Source organism: Thunnus maccoyii, chromosome 1 (genome assembly GCF_910596095.1).
Source record: "Thunnus maccoyii chromosome 1, fThuMac1.1, whole genome shotgun sequence".
Taxonomy (NCBI): domain Eukaryota; kingdom Metazoa; phylum Chordata; class Actinopteri; order Scombriformes; family Scombridae; genus Thunnus; species Thunnus maccoyii.
Window position 1 is genome coordinate 36268585 of NC_056533.1, and position 23058 is coordinate 36291642.

Here is a 23058-nt window from a genome sequence, read left to right on the forward strand (position 1 = left end):
TGATGCTGTGAATATTACTCACATTATCGATAACTTGAGAGGGGGAGGGAACACGTCGCCGTGCGGAGAGAAGCTGCTGCTAACGGGCGGAGTTCGGACGCCTCTACGTTTCTTCGACGAGGTTAGCCGGCTAAGTTTAACCCCGTTATTGACTTCACATTTCACTAATGTCGAGTGTAATAGACGGTGTTTTATCGACACATGTTTAATGTACAAAATCATGCTAATTTACAATATATATGTTTATCTGTCTTGCTGCATTCCAGGTGCAAATATTACGATTTTATGTTTTGCTAAGTAAGCTAGGTCACCGTAACAAGCTAGCTGGTTATGAGAAATGATCGTAAATGATGCAGAAATTGGTTTGAATTTGAAGATAGTGTCGCGAAAACTGGCAAAAAAATAATTTTAACACGCTTTGTCTTCATTTTAGATTAAAAACATTATTATTTTGTGGGTGAAAAGGGCCCCGGGGAGCCCGTGTCGTGACGATATTCATTCGATTCGATTAAAAATATCAAGGAACTAATTCTGACAGGGAAACGAAATTTGACGTGACACCTGTCAAACTGCTGTTTTGTTGTGTGTGTAAAGAGATATTAGAGTTTACAGCGTGTTTACAGTGTCCGCGTCCAGATGTGACACTGGTTTTATATCCAGATGTGGTTTGGATGGAAGAAAAGCAGTGAAATCGACTTTTTCTGTCACAAATATGTCACCGTGACACATTTGAGAAGCTACAACCAGTAAATGTTTGGTATTTTTGCTAAAAAAAATAAATAAATAAAAAATTACAAAACGGTCATTCGATGATCAAAATAGTTATCAATTAATTCTTTATCAATCGATTAATTGTTGCAGCTCTAGTTTTAAATTGTCTTCTGGGTCTCCTTCGTAATCTAATCCAGATTTAACAAATTTAAGTGTATTGTGGGTTTTGCATAGAGCTGCAACGATTAGTTAATTATCTGCAACTATTTTGATAATTGAATAATTATTTTAATCATTTTTCTAGAAAAAATGCCCCAAAATTGCTGGTGGCACCTTCTCAAATGTGAGGATTTGAAGCTTTTCTTTGTTGTACATGTTAGTAAACTAATATTTTGATGTTTTTAATCTCACTTTTAGACATTTTATTGACAAAATGATTAATGGAAAAAAATAAGCAGCAAATTGAATGAAAATAATCATTTGTCTAGAGTCCAGATTCCATAATAATCTAGTCCTGCTGTGACAGTTACAGCGCTTGTAGTCTGGATTAGAGCTGCAACAATAAATTGATTAACGGAGTAGTCGATTTACAGGAAATGAATCTCCAGCTATTTGATAATGGATCAATCGTTTTGAGTATTTCTTCAAGAAAAAAAATCATATTCTCAGATTCCAGCTTCTCAAATGTGAATATTTTCTGGTTTCTTTAATTTTTCTTTAATACTAAATGTCTTTGGGTTGTTGATTGTTGTCTGTCTGGACAAAACAAGACATTTGAGATCATCGTTTTGGGCTTCAGGAAATATTGACAGATTAATTGATAATGAAAATAATTGTTAGTTCCAGCCTTTACATGTGTAATAATCTAGTGTAAGTCTAGTGTTTTCTGAGTGAGAGCTGGTCTAATGTGGTCTAGATGGAGAAAAAGCAAACTCTGTTCTCACAAATAGAATAAAAGTCTCACAGACATGAAACTGAGCCTCCTTGATGATGTAGTCCAGGTTTGACAGCTGGACCTTGTCTGTTGTAGTCTGGAAGCCATCTTCCGTATTGTTGCATCCTTTATTTGCATTTCTCTCCTGAGCCTCGGCCTCTTCCTCTCTCTCTCTCTCTCCTCTCCTCCGTCTTCCTGCAGCTGGCGGGTCTTCATCCCTTCCTGCCTAACATCCTCCTCAGGGGCTTCACACACTCCGTCATCGTCGCTCTCTCTGTCTGCACAACAGCTGCGTCAGACCGGCCCGACTCCTTTCATCAGAAAGCACAAGCAGCCAAAGCCAATGGTAAACAGCACGGCGCGGAGGTCTTAGAGCCGCATATCCTGGAGAGTCGCTGCGCCGCCTTCCAGTATCGGGCCAAGAAGTATTCAGCGCAAGGCGAAGGTCCTCGACACGGAGCCTCAAAGCTAGCGATGCCCGGATCCACGCCAGCCAGCAGCAAGGCTCGGGTGTACACCGATGTCAACACACAGAAGAACAGAGAATACTGGGACTATGATGCACATGTGCCAAACTGGAGGTACAGCTGGATGTTACGTTACATTACTGCCAACATGAGAAGAGTGCATGTTATGTCGGTTTATGAGCCATTTATTAACGCTAAAACAACTTATCTATTAGTCAATCGACAGAAGATTAAGTGATTCCGGCTTCAAAAAGTGAGGAATTGCTTTTCTTCTCTGTTTTATATCAGTTTAAATAAAATATTTCAGCAATTTGTAGCATCAGCTTGGGCTCTGGGAACTTGTGATGTGTATTTTTTACTACCTTCTGACAATTTAGTGACTGAATAATTAATAGATTATTGGCTATAATCATTCCTTTTGTTCATACTGACAATGTAAGTGATGGAGGACAAAATCCACAGTCCTCCCTCTGTGCAAAATATGTATTTCAAAGTTTATCTGAAGCTAATATGAAGCTTCAGCGTCCAAATGAGTCAAATCAAGTAGATATCTTTCAACGTTCCAGTCTTTTTAGTGTCAAACTCCCTCTTTTTGTCACTATACTTCTAACTTGAAGCGTTCATAGGGGCACCTGACTGCTGTTATAAGACACACTTGGAAAATTGCAGTCCTGTTAAACACAAAGCCAACATTCCCACACATGAACCTCCTCCTACGGGCCAAACTATTAACACATGTGTGGTTGCGATCGATGTGTGTTTTTAAGGTTGATTTCCTCTTGATCTGCAGTCACTAAATGTTTCCACTCTCCTTTTTTTTTCTCTCCAGCAATCAAGACAACTATCAGTTGGTGCGTAAACTGGGTAGAGGGAAGTACAGCGAAGTATTTGAGGCCATAAATGTGACCAACAACGAGAAAGTGGTGGTGAAAATCCTCAAGGTGAGTCGCACACTTACCTTCTTTTGCTTCCGTCTTATCTTACAGATTTATTTGCAGGACGTACTCGTTCTCCAGATGTAACGTTGCTGGTGATTGTAGTTTATGTCCATCTGAAGTTGGTTCATCTGCACATTATTTGAAAGGTTTTTGCAGCGTGATTATCTTCAGTGATGAGAAGATTCCTCTTGTGAAAATATACTAATCTACTGTAAGAATGAACGTCAGTCTGTGCATTTAATAGACTCTCTACAGAAACACATTTAGGTTACTGAACACAGATCACCAGGTCAAAGTTACAGCTATAAATAATGACTCTGATGAGTCAGTTGTTTGGGGGAAACCGCTGCTCATATTTTAGGACCTTTTTGGCCAGAAAAAGAAAGAGAGGAAAGAACGATGAGAAATGAGCAAAAACAGCAGAGCGTCTGTAAGCAGGAAGTAGCTTTTCACACCACATAAACGCTCAGTCATATAGATTCCTTAAGACGATGCAACAGGAAGCTGTACATTTAAAAATAGCTAAACGTCTCAAGTGATAACCAGAGAGACCAGGCTTTTTTTTTTTCAGTACATTTAATTTAATGATGTTTCTGCACATCACACGTTGGCAACACCTGCTGGTTATATGTTAGTAAAAAAACAGCTCTAATGGTTTAACTCAAGTCTTTGTGTATAAAACAGAATTTCTTGCTTTCAGTTTTTCTCCAAATCAACAGAATTTGTGTGAATATAATTAAAAACAACATCCTTCTTCCCAACATGACGGCACACAGAGTTTCACCTTTTATTGCAAATCATGAGGAGTTTACACATCAGAGAGTCACTGACTTCATATCAGAGTCAGTTTAAAGTGTGACGCAGCTGAATTTATACGACACAGATCGGATGATATCGATTAGACAGTTGATAGAGAAATTAATTAATTTTTCAAGCAATAATTCACTGATTCCAGCTGTTCTAACATGTGCACTGGCTGCTTTTCTCTCTTATTTGATGCCAAATTTAATATTTTGGGGTTTTTGGACTGTTTGATACACAAAACAGGTGATTTGTTTGTGTGATGGTCATTTTCTGATGTTTAGTCCAGAGAATAATGGGAACATTAATGGATAATGAAAATAGTTGTTAGTTGCGGCTCTAATTTGACATTTATGGAAATAATCTGCTGAAATCATGAGATGTGACTTATTGAAACACACTTAAGTGTGTTATTACAAGTGATGTTCAAAGCATTTTTAAATCCGTGTTTTTAAGCAGGTTGTCATTGTATCGAGGATGAAGTGTCAGTGTTTGACAGAATAACATTTTACATACATTTACCAGTTTATTAGCTCCTGCTAGCTAAAAACCAGTGCAGCCTAATCGAACCGCCCATCAATAAACCAGTAAACCCCCCATGATGACCTTCATGAAGGTCATCATGGGGGGTTTTGCAGAGATGTGTTGGTTCAACATTACAGTTATTTTGTAGGCTGTAGTGCTTTTTCTAATTTAACTGACAGTAGTTTAATAAAAAAAATTATAAAATCTTAATAAAAGTGATTAATTTGCAACTCACTATGTGAAAATAAAAACTGATTTTAAGACTGTTGGGTTTAAAAATGAAACATGAAAAAAATGTCAGTGGCTTGAAAATTAAAAAGACGAGTTCACAGTCTGTCTTAAAACAACAGTCAGGAGCCCGAATCAACATTAAACATGTTTTTCTTGCTGTAATCATTCGTCCTGTTCATACTGACCATCAGAAGATCTCTTCATAATACACTTACAATGGAAGTGATGGAGGACAAAAATGTATTTCAAAGTTAATCTGAAGCTAATATGAAGCTTCAGCGTCCAAACGAGTCAAATCAAGTAGATATCTTTCAACGTTACAGTCTTTTTAGTGCCAAAGTTCCTCTTTTTGTTACTATACTTCCACCGCAGCTCAACAGGGAAACACTGTCCGAGGACACAACTAAAAACAAAAACTTAACTCCAAATACTTCTTTTTTTTTCCCGTGCTTAGAAAGTTTGGTCCTTTTGTACAGTGTATCAGTTTTATTCAACATGGATCTGAACCACCTGTTTTCTTCCGCAGCCCGTCAAGAAGAAGAAGATCAAACGTGAAATTAAGATTCTTGAAAACTTGCGCGGAGGAACCAACATCATCCGTCTGGTGGACACCGTCAAAGACCCGGTGGTGAGTCAGACTCCTGCCGTCACTTTGCTGCACGTCGGCATGCCAGCAGCTGTAATCCAGTCATGCTTGTAACTCTGTGTGTGTGTGTGTGTGTGTGTGTGTGTGTGCGTGTGTGTGTACAGGTGTGTGTGTGTGTGCGTGCAGTGATAATGATCTCCACCTACCTGCTGTTCTCCTCAGTTTAAGCCTTGTGTTGTCCTCTCTTTGCAGTCCAGAACACCAGCGCTTGTCTTTGAGTGCATCAATAACACAGATTTTAAGGTACTTAAGTTTGGCCGAGATCATACACGCAAAACTAGCAGCAGTTACCATCCATGCAGAGGCACTGATATCCATTATTAATACGATGCATAATCCTCCAGTCACTGTTTTACATGTATGCTGATGACATGTAATGATTTTAAAAAAACATTTCATCCGTTTTCCGTCTGTTCTGCAGGAGCTTTACCAGAAACTGACAGACTACGATATCCGTTACTATATGTATGAGCTTCTCAAGGTAAAAACATCAAATCACCCTGTGACTTCATTTATTTATTTTAATGTTGTTATTCACCCACTTTTATAATGAAAACATGTGAAAGTTATCGCTGCCATGACTAAGAGACGCCTGATGTTGACGTGATTATAAAATCTGTGTTTGGAGGAGTTATTTCCTGTGATTAACAGGAAGCAGAGTCGTGCTCAGATATTCAGAAAAACAGACAGGAAATTTAAGGTTTGAAGCAATTTAAGGACAAAACAGTGGACAGAAAATTAATCAACAACAAATTTGGGGTATTTGCAGGTTCAGAAAAGTTAAGTTTATACAAAAAAAGACCATAAAAAGGTATTAAAAAGTTTAAAAAATGTAGAAAAATCCTCTTTCCTGCAGCAGACAGTGATCCAAGTTATGAAATGTTTTTGTATCTAATATGTCAAAACCTGATATATCTATAAACTATAAGTGGGATTGTTTGGACGGTGGATTGTTTGTCACTACTGCAGCTACAGTAGCAGGAAAGTTTTTAGCTACAATAAAGCTAATTAATAATGATAACTGGTTAATACATCCATCCATGTTATGTTGCTTATAAGAGTCCAGACACATTAATTTAATGAGGAATTACTGTTAGACTGCTGGGAAGTACTGAAAAAAGGTGATATTATAATGATAAATAATAATTTTAGGCCATATTGTTACTGCTTTTCAATTATACTTCATAAAATGGTTATTAAATTGAATTTTATTTGGTATTAAAACAATCTGAAATTTAACAGCTTCTCAAATATGAGGATTTGTTGCTTTTTCCTGTTTTATATTATTGTAAATGTAATAATTTGTGTTTTGACTGTTAGTCAGATAAAATAATATGAAGATGTGACTTCAGGCTGTGGATCAATCAAATCAGAAAACTAGTCGAGAGTTAAATTAATAATGAAAACAAGATGAACCTCCTACTGGCAGGAAATTCATGAATGCTTGGAAACAGTTTTTCAAATCATTTTTTCCATTTGATGCTCTGACAGTGTAAACGGGTACCGTCATACAGATAAATACCTGATGAGAATATTACTTATAGGAGGGAAAAAGTAGCTGCAAACAGATGTTCCGTCACTACAAGATCGGTTCAAAATTATTTATGAAATTTACATAACGGAAAGAATAATAACACATTTATAAAATGCAAATGGAAAAATGTAGGGGTTCAAATGGATGAAGTAGATTTTTTTGTCTAGTTATTTCTATATTAATATGTATTTATGTAAATGAGATTTATGGACTCAAATGTTTTACAAACCTGGACTGTGAATGAATGAAAATAAGATGAACCTGAACCAACTGATGAGGCTTCATGTTCATCATGATGGATTATTTATTATGGTTTATTATTTGTTGCCTTCATGTTGATACATCAGACCAGGCTGATGATGATATGCAGAATATACAGAGCAGCAGATGTTATTGATTGAATACGTGTGTGTTTGTTCTTTCAGGCTCTGGACTACTGTCACAGTATGGGGATCATGCACAGGGACGTGAAGCCCCACAACGTGATGATCGACCATCAGCTGAGAAAGGTACGGCCGACCCTGTTCACTAACAAACTACCAGCAAAACCACTGTTTGTTTCTACCTTTAATTATTTAGAGAACAGCACCCAACAAGTGCAGATAATCCACCTGTAAGGGTCCACCAGGATGTAAAACAACAACATTTCTGAGCTGCATCACATCATGTTGTATTTTATGGTCGTTCACTAATCCATAGTAGAAATAAATGAATACAGACTGTCATCGACGTGTCCGGTCCACTGAGTCAGATCCAGAACTTTATATTTTACACAGCAGCAGCAGAAGATAAGCAACGTTTTTAATTTAATATGTTTCTGACACATTAAAATAACAGATTCTGACTTCAGCAAACATTTTGAACTGTTTGATCCAAAATCCAAAGGTCCTGGTTCAAAACTATTAAACTGGTCATTTGAAGTTATTGATATAATATGAATGAAAGTTTAAGTGGACAATGCGACTCCTGTGACGCGATCAGCTGGAGAGAAGACGTCTCACTCTGTCGGAGTTGTGGGAACCACAGAAACACGCTCCACTTTTTCATGTTGTCCAGTTAATCGACGTTAGTTTGAGACGGCTGACGTGTGAGCTGAATGTTTTCTTTACTCATGTGAAAGACACAGTTTAGAGTTTAACTGAATTGTGCATTTTGCCGAGCAGGACGTCACACCGGTGTGTCCAAATAACTTTTTCACAATCTCTCGCTCTAATTTTCACTCCCATATACGAGCGTTGTTGTAAAGAAGAGCAGCGCTGCAACGCTAGCAGGCAGGGATCGCCATCTGATTGGCTTTCTTTTTATCAAATCAGCCCCTGATATTGATCCTTATGTTCGACTGAGGGCATCTGTTTGATTTAAAGCTGCTTTATTAAATATTTTTAATGACTGTATGATGTCTTTCAGCTCATTGTTTTGGTTTTACGGCCCACAAACTTTACCGTTACGGTTCATCAACCTCGCTTCCAGTAGCAGCCAAAAAAAACTTGTCATAGCTGCTTTGTTGAGAATAAAACCATTAAGGGTAAAACTGGATGATGACTTGGTTTGAAACACCTGAAGCAGACCTGACACTCCTTCTTCAAACTCTCCTAATATAGATGAGACACCATCTTTCCTTCAGAAAAGGTGAATAAAAAGAATAGCAGCATTTCACTCGGTCACCTAAAACCAGTTTGATGAGTATTTTTTTTTTTTTTTTTGCTCTCCACAGCTGCGTCTTATAGATTGGGGTTTGGCAGAATTTTACCATCCCGCTCAGGAATACAACGTCAGGGTGGCCTCTCGCTATTTCAAAGGCCCGGAGCTGCTAGTGGACTATCAGGTATCCGCTTGTTACACTTCACACGTCTCTGACGTCTCTGTCTTCATCCATCGCTGTGTGATTTTATCCTCTTTTTTCCCTCCAGATGTATGACTATAGTTTGGACATGTGGAGTCTAGGCTGTATGTTGGCCAGCATGATCTTTCTGAAGGAACCGTTTTTTCATGGCCAGGACAACTACGACCAGGTAACGTTGTGTCGGATAAAGATCTCATGTTCCTGTCATGGAAGATAAAACGTAGCAATCAGGGTGTTGAAAAGTCATAAAAAGCATTTAGAAAGTATTAAAAAGTCTTTAGTTAGAACCAGTTTTTTGGGAGACGTTGAGTCAGTTTCAGTCGGTAGTTTAACTCATTGATTAATCTACCGATCACTTCCTGGATCAGTAGTTCAGTCTGTAAAATGTCTTATAATAAATGTCTTGTTTTGTCCGACCGATGACCCAAAACCCAAATATATGATATAAGATACAAGAAATTAATGAATATATAAAATAGAGCTGCAACGACTAGTTGATGAATCAATCGACAGATAATGATTGTCAACTATTTAGATAATCGAATAATCATTTTAATCATTTTTTAAATTAAAAAAATGACAAAAATTTGCTGGTTTCAGTTTCTCGTGTGCGATCATTTAATTCTTTTTCTTTGTCATATGATGATAAACTGAATATCTTGTGTTGGACGAACAAAAAAAGATATTTGAAGACATTTTTAACATTTTATAGACTTAATGATGAATTACTTACTGGAGAAAGCAACTGACAGATGAATCAATAATGAAAAGAATCACTAGTTGCAGTTGATATAAAACAGAGAAGCTAGACTAAAACTATTTATCGATCAACAGAACAGCTGCAGATTAATTTATTGATCGACTGAATGCTTCAGTCCTACAAGCATCAAACCTGCAGGAGGCGCTGAAGAACATTAATTAATCATTTTATAATCGGTTAATCCAACCATCAATATTCTGTCCAAACCCTGTTAAATGATTTATTATATTAGCAGGAAAGCTCTGATATCTACCTGCAGGCTACGTGGTATTAAAAAGGTCTTAGATTATATTCAGTGAACACGGCAGAAACGACAGACATGTTAGACGTTGTTTTAGTGATAAAATGAATCTTCGGTTTGTATTAAATGTTCTTTCATCTTGTTTCCCAGCTGGTCCGCATCGCTAAGGTCCTGGGCACCGACGAGCTCTTCGGCTACCTGCACAAATATCACATAGAACTGGACACTCGTTTCAAAGACCTGCTGGGACAGTGAGTATCAGCACAGCAACGCAAACACAATTAACGTTATCAGTCTACTGATAACAGCTGATACTCAGGAGCGCTTCAAGTCTCTGACTGATAAGCCGCCGATGATTCAGGCAGGACAGTAGCGTCTGCTGTCTCGCGTCCAGCCATAAAGAAGAAGCAGCGTGTTGCAACCTCGACTAATGATCTCTACTGACTTCACATTTCAAGTGAAAGTGACAAAAAATCAGTCGACTAAAAAGACAGAAAAGTGCTGTATGTTTGTTCAGTTTGAGATTTTACATTTGGAACATCACTACTATGTGTCTGAAGCATCTCGTACCAAAAACATTTAACACTTGGTCAGATTCTCAGTCTTTGATCAGTAGATCAGCAGGGGGAAGGACCTTAAAACCGTTTAACCTTCTCATTGATTATCTTTTATATACAAGATGCAAAGTACAGCAGCTGTTCCTGCTAATAACTTATCATAAGTCTCTGAGATTGGCAGCGTTGTGTTAAGAACGTAGATAAACTAACTTATCTTAATTAATATCTTATCTTAGTTCATTGAATGGATCAGTTCTGTGTCTTCATGATGACTAAACATTGGTGTTTGTGTTTGTGAGAGCAGGTCAGGAGGGCTGATCACTGCCTGCAGCTCTACCATGAAATAAGATTTTATCCATTTTAAATATAGAAAGTAAAAAGAAAATCAATATTTGATGGTCAGTGTTGATATTGCTGCCACAAATAAATCAATGTATAGGAAACACAACACTGACATATTATCACATTATAAAGCTGATAGTGAACGTGTTCGCAGACTGTCTCGGGTTTTTCGTTTGTTTCAACTCTTCCTGGAGTTTAATGTTAGCAGCTCTCAGGAGGCGGAGCTAAATCGACTTCCAGGTACTCGCGAGGCAGGAAGGTTTGGGCTCACAGGACCGTCACCTCTGATTGGTCAAGCATGTGTTGTCACAGCAGCAACAACAACAACAACAACAACAGCAACAGCAAAGCAATAAGTCGGATAATACCGACTACAAGTGACACTTTTCACATTTCACAGTAATTTGATCTTTGATTAGTGCAGCTTTAAATCATCATTTTAGTTATTTTAGAGTTTTATTCAAATTAATTTCATATAGCTGCTCTTTGCTGTGACAGAATTCAACACTGATGAATGAAAAACACTTTATATTCTTCAAGATGAGCTGTTGAAAAAATGTAGTTTGACATCAAAACTAACAGGATTAACTGAGGATTCTTTGTACCAAACTAAATGATTGTTTTAATAAATTATCTCTTTAACTTACATGTTTTAAGCAGAAAGTATTTTCTACGTTAACTGTATGAATCAGGAGCTAAACGACGGTTATTCAACATAAACGCAGATCATCAGTCTCGCTGCGTTCTCATGGTTTACATCAGACCAACGTGAGCGCTGAGTTCACGTTAAAATGCTGGTTTGTGTGTTCAGACAAACACGGAAGCGTTGGGAGCAGTTCATCCAGACGGAGAACCAGCACCTGGTGAGTCCGGAGGCTCTGGACCTGCTGGACAAGCTGCTGCGTTACGACCACCAGCAGAGGCTGACGGCGGCGGAGGCCATGCAGCACCCGTACTTCTGTAAGTCACAACAGCACCGACGGCGATGAAGAGGAACTGCTTAAATATGCTTTTAACAACAAGACACACTTAGAAATGAGATGATTGATGATTGTTTGATGATTATTTTGAAATTTGCTTCTTTTGACAAGTCGTATCTGTATTTTTGTATTTTTTTAAGTGTTTTTTTTATGGATAAAGCTGCATAAATATAAAACTGGAAGAAAAAAAACATACTAAGGCTTCACCACATGTCCTGTATCATAACTTTAAATGTGTGTTTTTATCATTTGTATGTAAAACAAACAGAAGGAAGTTTTATTCCAGAAGACGTCAGACTGATAAATACATTTATCTATAATCTAAGAGTCATTTGGGCTGTAAAACGTCAGAAAATGGTGAAAAATGTCGACTCACGAAACCAAAGATGTAACCAAAAATGTCTTGTTCTCCCAACAACCCAAATATATTTAATTTAATCAGAAGAAAACAGAAAATATTTATGAAGCTGGAACCGGAGAAGTTTAGCATTTTTTCTTAAAAAATTACTATAAACGATTAATCGATCATTAAATAGTTGCCTGTTATATATGTGTCTTTAACCCTTTTAACATTGTATTTTATTTCATTTATATTAGTATTTTTTGATTGTTTTAATGTGTGTTAATGAATTATTTATGTCCCTTTAATATTAAAATTATCCTTAAAATAGTTGTTTCATCACCAGTTAGCTTGCGTCAGCAGGATGAGACGTGCTGTACCTGGTCGTGTGCCGTTGTTACAGATAAAGTGACTTGTGTGTGTCGATGTGGATGAAGTGACGGTGAGTCTTTTGTCTCTCAGATCCTGTGGTGAAGGAACACGCGAACGCCAATACAGACGGCACAAAGGCAATAAGCAGCTCGAACGCGACATGATAACCAGAGAGCAGGTAAACCCGTTTCCCTGAATCTCAACCATCTCTGTTCACACTAACAAACATAAAGACATTTCATTTCCTTTTAGCCGTTAAGTGCGTCGCCGCTGCACCGACGTTCAGATAAAAGTCGGTTCTGCACATTTTAACAGCTCTTTGTTAGACTGTTCTCATGTACAATTTTTAATTATATCCATTAGTTTCCCTAAGTTTGTTCAGCTCTTCGCTAATAAACATCTTCAGGAATGTGAATCTCTCCTAGGTCTGTCTTAAAACAACAGTCAGGAGCCCAAATGAACAGTGAAACATGTTTTTCTTGCTGTAATCATTCCTCCTGTTCATACTGACCACTAGAAGATCCCTTCATAATGACCTTACAATGGAAGTGATGGAGGACAAAAATGTATCTCAAAGTTTATCTGAAGCTAATATGAAGCTTCAGCGTCCAAATGAGTCAAATCAAGTAGATATCTTTCAACGTTAGTCTTTTTAGTGCCAAAGTCCCTCTTTTTGTTACTATACTTCCACCACAGCTCAACAGGGAAACAAAAAGAGGGAATTTGATCCTAAAAAGACATTTGAAGGGGATCTTTTAATATCCAGTATGAACAGGAGGAATGATTACAGCGAGGACACACTTGGAAAAACTGTGAATCTGTCCTTTAAGCCCCGTTCGGACGGGTTTAACATCACCTCACAGGAGGTGGGCGATGAAATATTCTACTGTGCTCCTCGGTAATTTAACTCACAGCTCCAGACAGGATCTGGTCTGTAATAAACATGAACATTCAGCAGCACAAAGCCAAAAGCCTCCTCAGAGGACTGCAGGAGAGTTGAAGGTGAGGCAAAGATACCGAGTCAAAAATCCTTCTCGGACTCATAACACAGCCAGTTATCCAGTGTGACTCACACTTCCTGAGTATATCAATATCTCTGATGTCCGTCACCACAATCCACTTAGAAATCAGAGAAAAAAAGCTTCAGAGCATCTCTGTCATGAATCATCATGTTTAAGTTTTCTTCCGTATCAGAGTAATCCAGTGATAGTTGTCTGTACATCCATGTTACACTGCTAACAGGAGCTGCTAACAGCATTAATGCGCCAAAACTAAAAAGGAGCTCACGTTACAACAGCTCCTGTCTCTCCTGACGGGTTTTATTTTTTTCTGTCGTCATATCGGTTCCCAAACAGGTCGATATGTTGGTGTCAGCATGTTTCTCTCTATCAGATTAGCAAAAACATTTTTCACACAAGTCAAATTTCATACTGAGCCGAGCACTGAGAGCTTTTTTTTTTTTTTTTTTTTTAAAGTGGAAGGAAAAAGTTCAGAGATCCACTTTAAAAATACAAGAAGATGGGATTTAAATTAAAGAGGAGCAGTTAACTGCAGCTGTAATTATAAGTAGGGCAGGGTTGAAAAATGACCCACATACGCGCTCCAGACTGGATTAAAATGACCGACCACCTCCCCTCGAGAAATAAATCCAGTCCGAACGGAGCTTCAGTCTCATTTATTACAAATCTAGAAACATTAAAAATGAGGGTTTTCATGTTCCGGCTGCAGAAAACTTCTGATTCTGACAGTTTTACAATCTTAAAGTTTGTATTTGACTAACTGTTGTGTGTTTTTTCTCTCTTCTCTTGTTCAGGAAGAATCTTTGTTACCTCAACTTGTGACCTTTTCGTGGCAGAAACCTCTGCCTCCACATCAACAGCCATACTGGAGCAAGATGTCAATTTTGCAGCATACACAAACACGCACGGATTAAACTTCTCCCAACAAAGCCCAGGGAATCTACGCTGCTCGATCCGAGTCACAGATGAATCGGATCTGAAATCAGATCTGAGCCCTTCCTCCTCCTCCTCCTCTTCTTCTTCCTCCTGCCCCTCCTCCCCAACATTTCCCTCAACCTGTTTTTAAAATGAGCAAAGTGACTGTTGTTGGATCAGTATCAAGCCGGTGTTGTGCTGTACAGACGTTTGTCCGTCATTACGACGCTGTGGTGACCTGAGATCCAGTTCCAGGTATTAGCACTGAGTGACATGGAGGCTCTTTTCTGCTATGGATAGAACAAAAGCTATATTGAAAGAGAATAAACCATTTTTATTTAAAAAAAAGTGTGTGTTGAAGTGTTATTTCCTCACAACAGAAGAAGTGAAACTCTTAACTTTTGTTATCAGCCTCTTACAGTCCAGACTGCTGCGTTTCTGTTCTTAATTTGGCCTTGAAGGGGACATATTCGGCTTTTTCTGGTTTTCCGTTATTTATATACTGTTATGTCAGATATCTGTTAGCTACACATCGTCAAAGTTTCAAAATTTGAGGTGAACATGCGTAGAAATGGTCCCTGCAAGTCAAAAGCCAGGGCTCAGCCTGCTCTGAACGCGCTGTTTGCAACAGTTTTTTTCTACTTTACTGAAGAGCTGACGTCGGCTCATCTCGAATGCCCAGTAATGGCCGCCTGCTCCGTAGCCTTTGTTGCTAAGGTTGTTCACGTTGTCCGCTTGTACATTTGGGATTGGACTCCGGCTTGAACATGTACTTCAGAAGTTTACATTTAGAGTAAAGAACAAGAAAAAATAGTGAAATCCAAGGGACTTCATGAAGACCCAGTACAAGATAGATGAGTTTTAACTGTAAATCATGCAAAGATCTTCCAATAAAACCTGGAAATGAGCACTGATACGGCCCCTTTGAATGATTTCTATAAATATTTCTAATCAGTTAGCTAAAATACTTTACATCTAGTGTTTCATAGAGGAGCTCAATCTATCAAAAACTAGACCAAACCAAGAGTCTACTGAACTAAATGCTAACGTTAGCATGCTAACATTCTGACGTTTAGCTATTATCTTCACTGTGTCCAATTTCTAACTACATAATAATTGTATACAGTATATGTATAGTAATGTATATTAATACTGTTTTTTTACAGTTAGTATACAAGAAATCAACATACATTGTTTTATACTCACAGGAAATGATGCAACACCTGCAAATAGGCAATCAAACTGCGACTTTAGAAAACCGCCAGTGTCTGACAACACACTCAAAAAATCAAGAGCTCTTTAACCTGCATACCAGCTGTTTGGAGTTAACTTTAATTTTGTCACTTTCCCAGTATGAAAACACTATTTACTCAAAACCTGTTTATAATAAACGCATAGTATGAATTATGATGTTAACCACCCTAGTTTAGCGTGTTAGCATGCTAAGATTTGCTAATTGCTAATAAACACAAAGTACAACGCACAATTGCAGGTGTTTGGTGACCTGATGATGGCATTAGAGGGAAAGTCAGAATAAAAGTGATTACAGTTCATCCTGAGGGCAATTTGTGAACGTCTGTATAAAATTTCATGTCAGTTTATCCGACAGTTCAGATATTTCAAGATTCACTCAAATACTCTGAAGGTTTGCAGTGACTGAAATGGGAGTTTAATACTGTAAATGTCTTAAATTTGAGAGCAGTGTGCAAGAACCTAATTTTCCTACAAGATACATGTAAATAGTCAAGACTATTTAACTATAAATAGTTCTTTTAAGACAGTTAAAAAGGCTGAGCGTGAAAAATAATATTTTACATAAAAACTGATGTACAAAAATAATTTATATTGTGTCTCAACTTTGGTCAGTTGTCATCATGACAGTTTTCTGCTAAATTAACGTTGGTTTTAACATCAGTCTCCACCACACACCACAACCGAGAGCGAGAGGATCCAGATTTACTGTAACTGACATTTAAAAGAAGGTACAATAAAGTAAAAATGTTCCACGTCAGCTTGTTTTGGTGCGTCATGAAACAGATCACAGACGTCATCAAGTGTGTGTACTTTTTAATAAATAAACTGGAAATTCAAGATGTTTTCCAGAACATAAAACACTTGTGCAACATTCGTGCGTTACAAATAGGTGCATTCGTTTAGGCGAATCCGGGCGGACGTTTGTCACCGGTCAGGTTGAAAGCCAATGAGGTCAGCAGACGACAAACCTGCTCAAATTTAAAACATCTGCTTACCAAATGGCTAAAATTGTAAACATTTTTCAATTACATGTTAATCGTTTCAAATGTGAGTATTTAAAATGCATCACAGAAATAGAGTTCACATTTTGGTCAAGTGTTTCTTTAAGTTAAAAACTGGGCCGGCTGTGATGCTTCGCCCACATCCTCTTTGCTGTGACCTGGTTTTCCTGTCTGTCAGCGCCAACTCTGTTCACAGACGGCTTGGCCCAAAATGAATGCCCTGACTGACATCTGAAGTGTCAAACAGTAAAAAGCAGCCTACAAACACACGGCTAGCTACAGCAGATGAGCTCTAACACCCATCGAAGGCACGCCCACAACACCCCCACTTCCTCCCCAGCCAGTGACCGACACGCCTGGACGAGGAGCTACAGTGACTGGCCGAGTTTGGCTGCTAATCAAATAGCCCAACAGTGGATTAATGACGCCACTTTGGCACTTTATCTACATGTTAAAGGAATAGTTTGACATTTTGGAAAACAATCGTATTCACTTTCTTGCAGAGAGTTTGATGAGAGGATTGATACCTCACATATCTGTGTGTTAAATATATACAGCAGGGTTGGAAATTACAGCAAAATGCCCCTAAAAAATGTAAAATTGCTCTTGGAATTGAGATGACAGGGGCTTTAAAATGCCCCTCGTAATATAAACAGTTTAAGAATATGTTTAGCAAAGCATGTCTGGATTTTGCTTTGTGTTCGAAGTGCGACTCGGAAATATTTATGCAATAAATGGTTAAAAATACTCACAGTTATAATCTGTAACTGGGATTATAACTCAGTGTGAGTATTTTTACCCATTAAATGTTCTTGCATTATAAATTGAATATTGGTCATATGACATAGAACTAAGATATTTACCATCATTTGAAAAATTGCCCTGAAAATTATCCAAAACACCCCTGAAACATATTTCGTGAGGGCAAAAAAAGCCCTTGTAAACTATTCTGATATACAGCAGCCAGTTATCTTAGCTTAGCATAAAGACTAGAAATAAGGGGAAACAGCTAGCTTGGCTGTTCTGAGATGGAAAAATGGCAACTTCTTATTAAACATTAATATTCTCCTCTCTTTTTTATTATTGCTCTGTATGCTTATTAATGATCTCAATGACTTTGTCATTTTAAATCGTCTTTTTTTGAGGGGGGGGGGTGACTTTGTAATATCTGTCCACGGACTGTAGATGAAAAATAACTTCTTGGCAGCAATGTTTATGAATGTGTGCTGTCCCTGTTAAATAAATATGTTAAATATATAAATAAAATAAAGTAACTGTTGCTATGTGTGTCAAGCTTCAGCACACATGTAGCTGATAATGATAACAGTAGCAGGTTTACTGCTGAAATTCTTAGTACATTTTTTAATGATGGGTCTTTGATTACCAACAATTTCTAGCTAAATTTGCTGAAATTATCTGTTGCTGACAGATTTTAACAGTCGTAGGTAGCTAGCTAATCCAGCCAACATTAGCTTCATGAGTTAGTCTTCAGCTGACTTTTAAATGTTTCCAGATTCAAAACCAAAATCCTGTAAAAAGGATCTTAAATATGCACTTGATGGATATTAATATGATATTGTGCTAAAAGACTGAAGCTAACATGTCCCAGACAAGTCAGCAGCCGCCACAGTTGATAATCCAAGTACACAACACATAATTAAAGAAACAGCATTGTTCTTGTCCTGCAGTGTGAAGCTAGCTAGTTCTTGTATGCTATATATGATATGGAAAAATGTTGTTTCATTCTAACATGACACTGTTTGGCTACTTAGCTTACATATTTGAAAAGGTATGTTTTTACTTACCGCTACAAGAGTCTTTGAGCGATGACTGACTGACTATTTGTTTTAGAATCAGTAGTATTCATGCCGTTTACATTTAAATATCCAACTATGCAAAGCTAACAGATGTTTGGTAATTTAGTCTAACGTTAGTTGCATAAAGGTTTGTAGTTTGAGGTTTAGTGTGTTTTTTCTGTGAAATGTAAAGTGTCAGGTCAGAATAGTTGACCATATTCCATTTTACCCGTTTTATTCTTCAATCTATACGGCTCAGATATTAGCGAGCTAACGTTAGATTTGTCAGTTGGTCCATTTGGCTAGCTAATGCAACACTTACACCTGCAGTTAGTAGCTTTAAACAGTTAATAGTTAATTATGTCTGACATGTTTTTCCACAAAAAAAAAGTTCAATCACCTAGTTAGAAACTCATAAATTGGATACTGGACCAGGATCTGCTTCCAAAATAGTTTTCATGCTTGTAGGCCCACCTTTAACTTGAAAGTCAGAGTATCTCTATTATGAAAGCCTCATTATCTGGAGAAATCTAAAGCTTGAGAGGCCTGTTGTGCTTCGTTATGGTTGCTAAGCTATGATTGGTCAATTGTTGTTCGTGAGAGGGGTTTAAGTCACTTGTTTTGTTGTTGATTTCCTTCTTTCTAGTCTCTCTGCTGGCTCCAGCTACATATTGAACAAACAGATATGACAGTGGTTATCAATCCTCTCATCTAAATCTGCAAGAAAGCTAATAAACGTGCTTCCTAAAATGTCAAACTACTCCTTTAACGTCGCAAAAGAAAGTTTGGTTGCTGTGCAGAGAGGGGAGGGGGGGAGCTCGGGGACGGGTCACATCACATCACAGTAGCTTACTGATATCCAAAGACCACCAAGGACACCGTTAAGACAGCTGATTATCTTCTTAATAACACTGATATTTAAATCTCCTCCCTGAGGATCTTTTAATACTTGACTGAGTTCACCGGCACTTGATATTTTAAAAGATTCATGGCCTCAGTTATCACTTCCCCAGGGAGTTTGAGATGACGTGTCCTTGGTGTCCTTTTAAAATGCAAACAATCTAAGGCATAAAACAATGGCGTCTACAAAAAGGAGTAAAGGTATAAAGCTAATACCAGAGACATTCAGTTTGTTTTCTCAAAGTAAAAAACTTAAATAATTGCATAAATAAAGCGTGTGGTTATGAATGTTTAAATCTGTACGCGACATGTTAGCAGTGTCCTGTACAGGCGTTGGATGCAGTGATTATGTATGAGTTTACATATATAATGTTGGTTACATCGTAGAGTATTGAGGTAACTTCATAGTGGGAGTAAAGGCAGGTTGGGGAGGGGGATTGGGGGGGGGTTGGGGAGCACTTGAACTGTACTTGGCTCTGTGAAAAAGCCACATAGACATGCATTGGACAAAAGTGAAAATGTAGATAGAGGTGTTAGTGTGTACGTCCCTTTTTGTTCGTTATCATTCAAGTTTTACAAAAAAATCGCTCAAATAAAGCATCGATAATACTGATATTTTAAGTGATATTCAGGGCACCACAAGATACAGTCTGTCCTCAACGGCCTCCGGTTCTTCCTCCGGCTTCAGGTGGTGCAGGGAGATCAGGGCAGCAGTTCTTGCAGCGATGAATCGTCCAGTTCGTTTACGGCGACGATGTGATCCAGGTGTTGCAGGTACCGCTCCTGGTCTCGCATGAAGTGCGGGATTCTGGTCCTGTTGAGCACAGCCAGGTGCCGAAGCCTCTCCACATCTTCAAAAGACACCTGCACGGGTAGAGATAAATGTTTATCAGTGGAGACGAAGAGGAAAACACCTCCCATCATATTATGATGAATATTTTCTGGTTTCTTTAGTCTTTGAGTTGTGGACTGTTGGTCGGGACAAAACGAGACATTTGAGGACATCACCTGGGGCTTTAGGTGATCAACATTTTATGGACCAAACAACTGATTGATTAATCAAGAAAATAATTGCAGCCCTAAAAGTAATTCAGTGATATCTGTCTGTACATCCATGGGTATACTGCAATGAGGAAATGCTAATAGCTAATTCGGCATTTTTTTGTTTTTTTAAATGGAGCCAGTTTGCCAAAATGTTAACAAATATAAAGCTAAAGAAATGGGGCTCAAGTTGTAGCCCACAGCTCCCTCACAGAATCCATGGCAACGTTATACTTCCTGTTTACATCCCTCAACGCATTATGGGAACCGTAGTTACAAAACTGAGAGCCTGATTATCCCCCAGTTGAAGTAAGACAAGGAACAATGAAGAAGAATAACAACAACAACAACAACAACAGGGACAAAACTAGAGCTGCAACGATTAATCAATTGGTGGATCGACAGGAAATTAATCGGCAATTTTAAGCAAAAATACTTGAAATTTGCTGGTTTCAGCTTCTCAGATGTGAAGATCTTTTTCTTTGTCATTCATCATAGTAAACTAAATATCTTTGGCGTTTGGAAATTTGAAAACTGGAAAATTATAATGGGTTAATCAATTTGGTTAATCAATTAAATAAAAAATTGAATCGGCAGATTAATCAAAAATGAAAATAATTGATACACAAAACCATTAATAACTTTTTTCATGTTGTCAATATTTGTCTGACATCACTAATGTTCAGAACAGTGACGCTCTCCTTCATTCATTCATATACGTGTTGAAAACCAGGCGGCACACAGACAAAAAACTAAATCATCACCGTTTTAAATTGTCCGGAGAGGTGACGGTAGCTTTTGATTCTCACCGCTTCGTGCTTTATTGTTTCATAAAAACCTTTTACATTCAGAATAAACAGATCAGGAGGTTCTGTCCTTCCACCAGTAAGCTGCAGAGCTGTTATAGTGGCATAATGGTTTTTATGACTTAAAAAGCCCAACAGGGGGCAGAAACTGCACGTTATCTCACTGGGTTCAGGCTAGAAACCTTCTGCATCTTTTTAATCTGGATGTTGACTATGATATTTCTAAACCAGCAGGTCTGACATTCACATGATTTTACTTTATTTTTTTAAACTTTTTATGACTTATTACTTTTCTGTTGTCCTTTTTATTTAGTTTTATGTCTGTTTGACTATAAATTCTTGTTGCATTTAATAACTAACTGTAACTGTATATTATGTGCAGCTGTGAAGCACCTTGTAATTCTGGTTTTGAAGTGCGTTATAGAACAAGATGTTTGCTTACTCAGCGGCTTATTTGTCATGTATACAAATAGGATTTCTATTGGTAATAGCGGCTCTTATTTGAAGATATTGACACTGACCTTGCCTAAGGAGGTCAACATCTTGAAGTCAATGTTCCTTCGATGCCGAAGAATCCGAAGGATCCCGTCCAGGTAGACCTGGTCTTTACTGAAGCAGCCTGGAACACAAACACAGCATACAGGAGGCATTAAGATAAAACCCTTGTCAGACATGGTATATGTAACAATGCCGTCTTCATCAAGCTGGTACAGTGATGGCTTTTTGTTATTCAGATATACTGAAGGCCATTTTTACGTTTATGGCTTTATTCAGACATGACGTTGAATGACAGGACGTTAAGTTGCTTCTCTCTTTGAATTCCTATTTGCTCACATTGTGTCATCTATATAAAGCCTATTCATTTATTACCTGGTCCAACTATTACTGTGGTTCTAAAAAGGGTCTTTAACGTGAAGGGAAAGTTTGTTTTATAGACCGATCTGATAAACGTGAAAATCAATCTCCTCAGTGGGAACAATGGTTTCTTTCACAGAGTTTCCTGGTTTATAAAACTGATTTTGTACAGAGGAGATGATAACTGAGATATTTTATTTATTACACAGTGATGCACATTCCTCTCTCTCTGCATGTTAAACCTTGCATGCTGCGATGGTCTCTACATTGACCACATTCGGTTCTTTAATCGTGATTTTTATGTAAAAGTGACTCAAGAGTTTATTCAGACATGAGACCGACATGTTAAATTAATGTAAAGAAGTGCAAGTCTGTGCTGAATCTCATCTTTCTCTAAAGCTGAGTTACTCTCCAGCGTTACCTGTGTGTGTGTGTGTGTGTGTGTGTGTGTGTGTGTGTGTGTGTGTGAGTGTGTCTATACTTGTGTTACTGATGTTATGGGGACATAAATTAGACAGTCACTTGTGGGGACCTGCCTCTCGTTTGGAGACAAAAAGCAAGTCTGCTTAACGTAAATCGTTAAATTGCAGGGTGAAGATTTGGTTTAATCCAACTTAACCCTGACAAAACCCTTATTATCGGCCCTGAGAGCATTTCTGAAGAAGTACAGCAGTGTATCGGTCCATTAGCAGTAAATGTTAAGCAAGCCTCAAAAAACTTGGGCGTCTCCTTTGACCAACACATGAACTTTGAGTGTCACGTAAAGAAAGTGGTCCAGTCCTGTTTCTTCCATCTAAGAAACATTGCAAGCTATATTATCCTTTCAAGATCTGGGAAAAAAATAATTCATGCTTTTGTGTCCTCTGGTCTTGATTACTGCGATTCACAGTTAACAACCCTGAGTCGCTCTTCTGTGTCTCGGCTCCAGTTGCGGCTACTAGACTGCTAACTAAACAACGTAGGGCACGCGTCACACCAGTGTTTATTACCTACACTGGTTATAAATACCTACACTGGGCCCCCACCCCTCTGGAACCGCCTTCCCCTACTAATAAAAAGCGCAGTTTGTCAAGTGTTTCGTAAGCACTTTATCTCATAACGTGTGACTGTTCTCAGTGTTGCTTTCACTGTTTTTATTGTTGTATCTGACTTCTTTGTAGTTTTATGCTTTTATTGTTTATTAGATTGACATTAAGTCTTGTTAAACTTTTTATTTTTCTTATCTTATCTTATTCTGTTTTTCTATTTC

At 38.0% G+C, this 23058-nt stretch overlaps 2 protein-coding genes across 4 annotated transcripts in view; one reads left to right on the forward strand and one right to left on the reverse strand.

Annotated features, from left to right (window-relative positions):
• Window positions 1–12397, forward strand: LOC121893825 (casein kinase II subunit alpha'-like). 2 transcript variants are annotated; one of them, XM_042405922.1, is made up of 12 exons: window positions 1–121; window positions 1847–2226; window positions 2942–3053; window positions 5134–5235; window positions 5446–5496; window positions 5675–5734; window positions 7213–7296; window positions 8502–8612; window positions 8698–8799; window positions 9782–9882; window positions 11342–11490; window positions 12313–12397. In XM_042405922.1, the coding sequence occupies exons 2-12, from the start codon at window positions 2120–2122 to the stop codon at window positions 12384–12386; spliced, it is 1053 nt and encodes a 350-aa protein (XP_042261856.1). In that variant the 5' UTR covers window positions 1–121; window positions 1847–2119; the 3' UTR covers window positions 12387–12397. The 2 variants fall into 2 exon arrangements, with proteins under 2 accessions (XP_042261856.1, XP_042261863.1); XM_042405929.1 differs by having other exon boundaries at window positions 39–121; window positions 1935–2226.
• LOC121893814 (uncharacterized protein KIAA0895-like) overlaps window positions 8674–23058 on the reverse strand; it is a 21221-nt gene continuing 6836 nt past the window's right edge. For both annotated transcript variants that reach the window (XM_042405902.1, XM_042405910.1), the window contains exons 6-8: window positions 21476–21573; window positions 19760–19971; window positions 8674–8831 (exon numbers count right to left, since the gene is read on the reverse strand). In XM_042405902.1, the coding sequence (XP_042261836.1) occupies window positions 19810–19971; window positions 21476–21573 (260 nt within the window). In that variant the 3' untranslated portion in view covers window positions 8674–8831; window positions 19760–19809. The remainder of the gene's footprint in view (window positions 8832–19759; window positions 19972–21475; window positions 21574–23058) is intronic.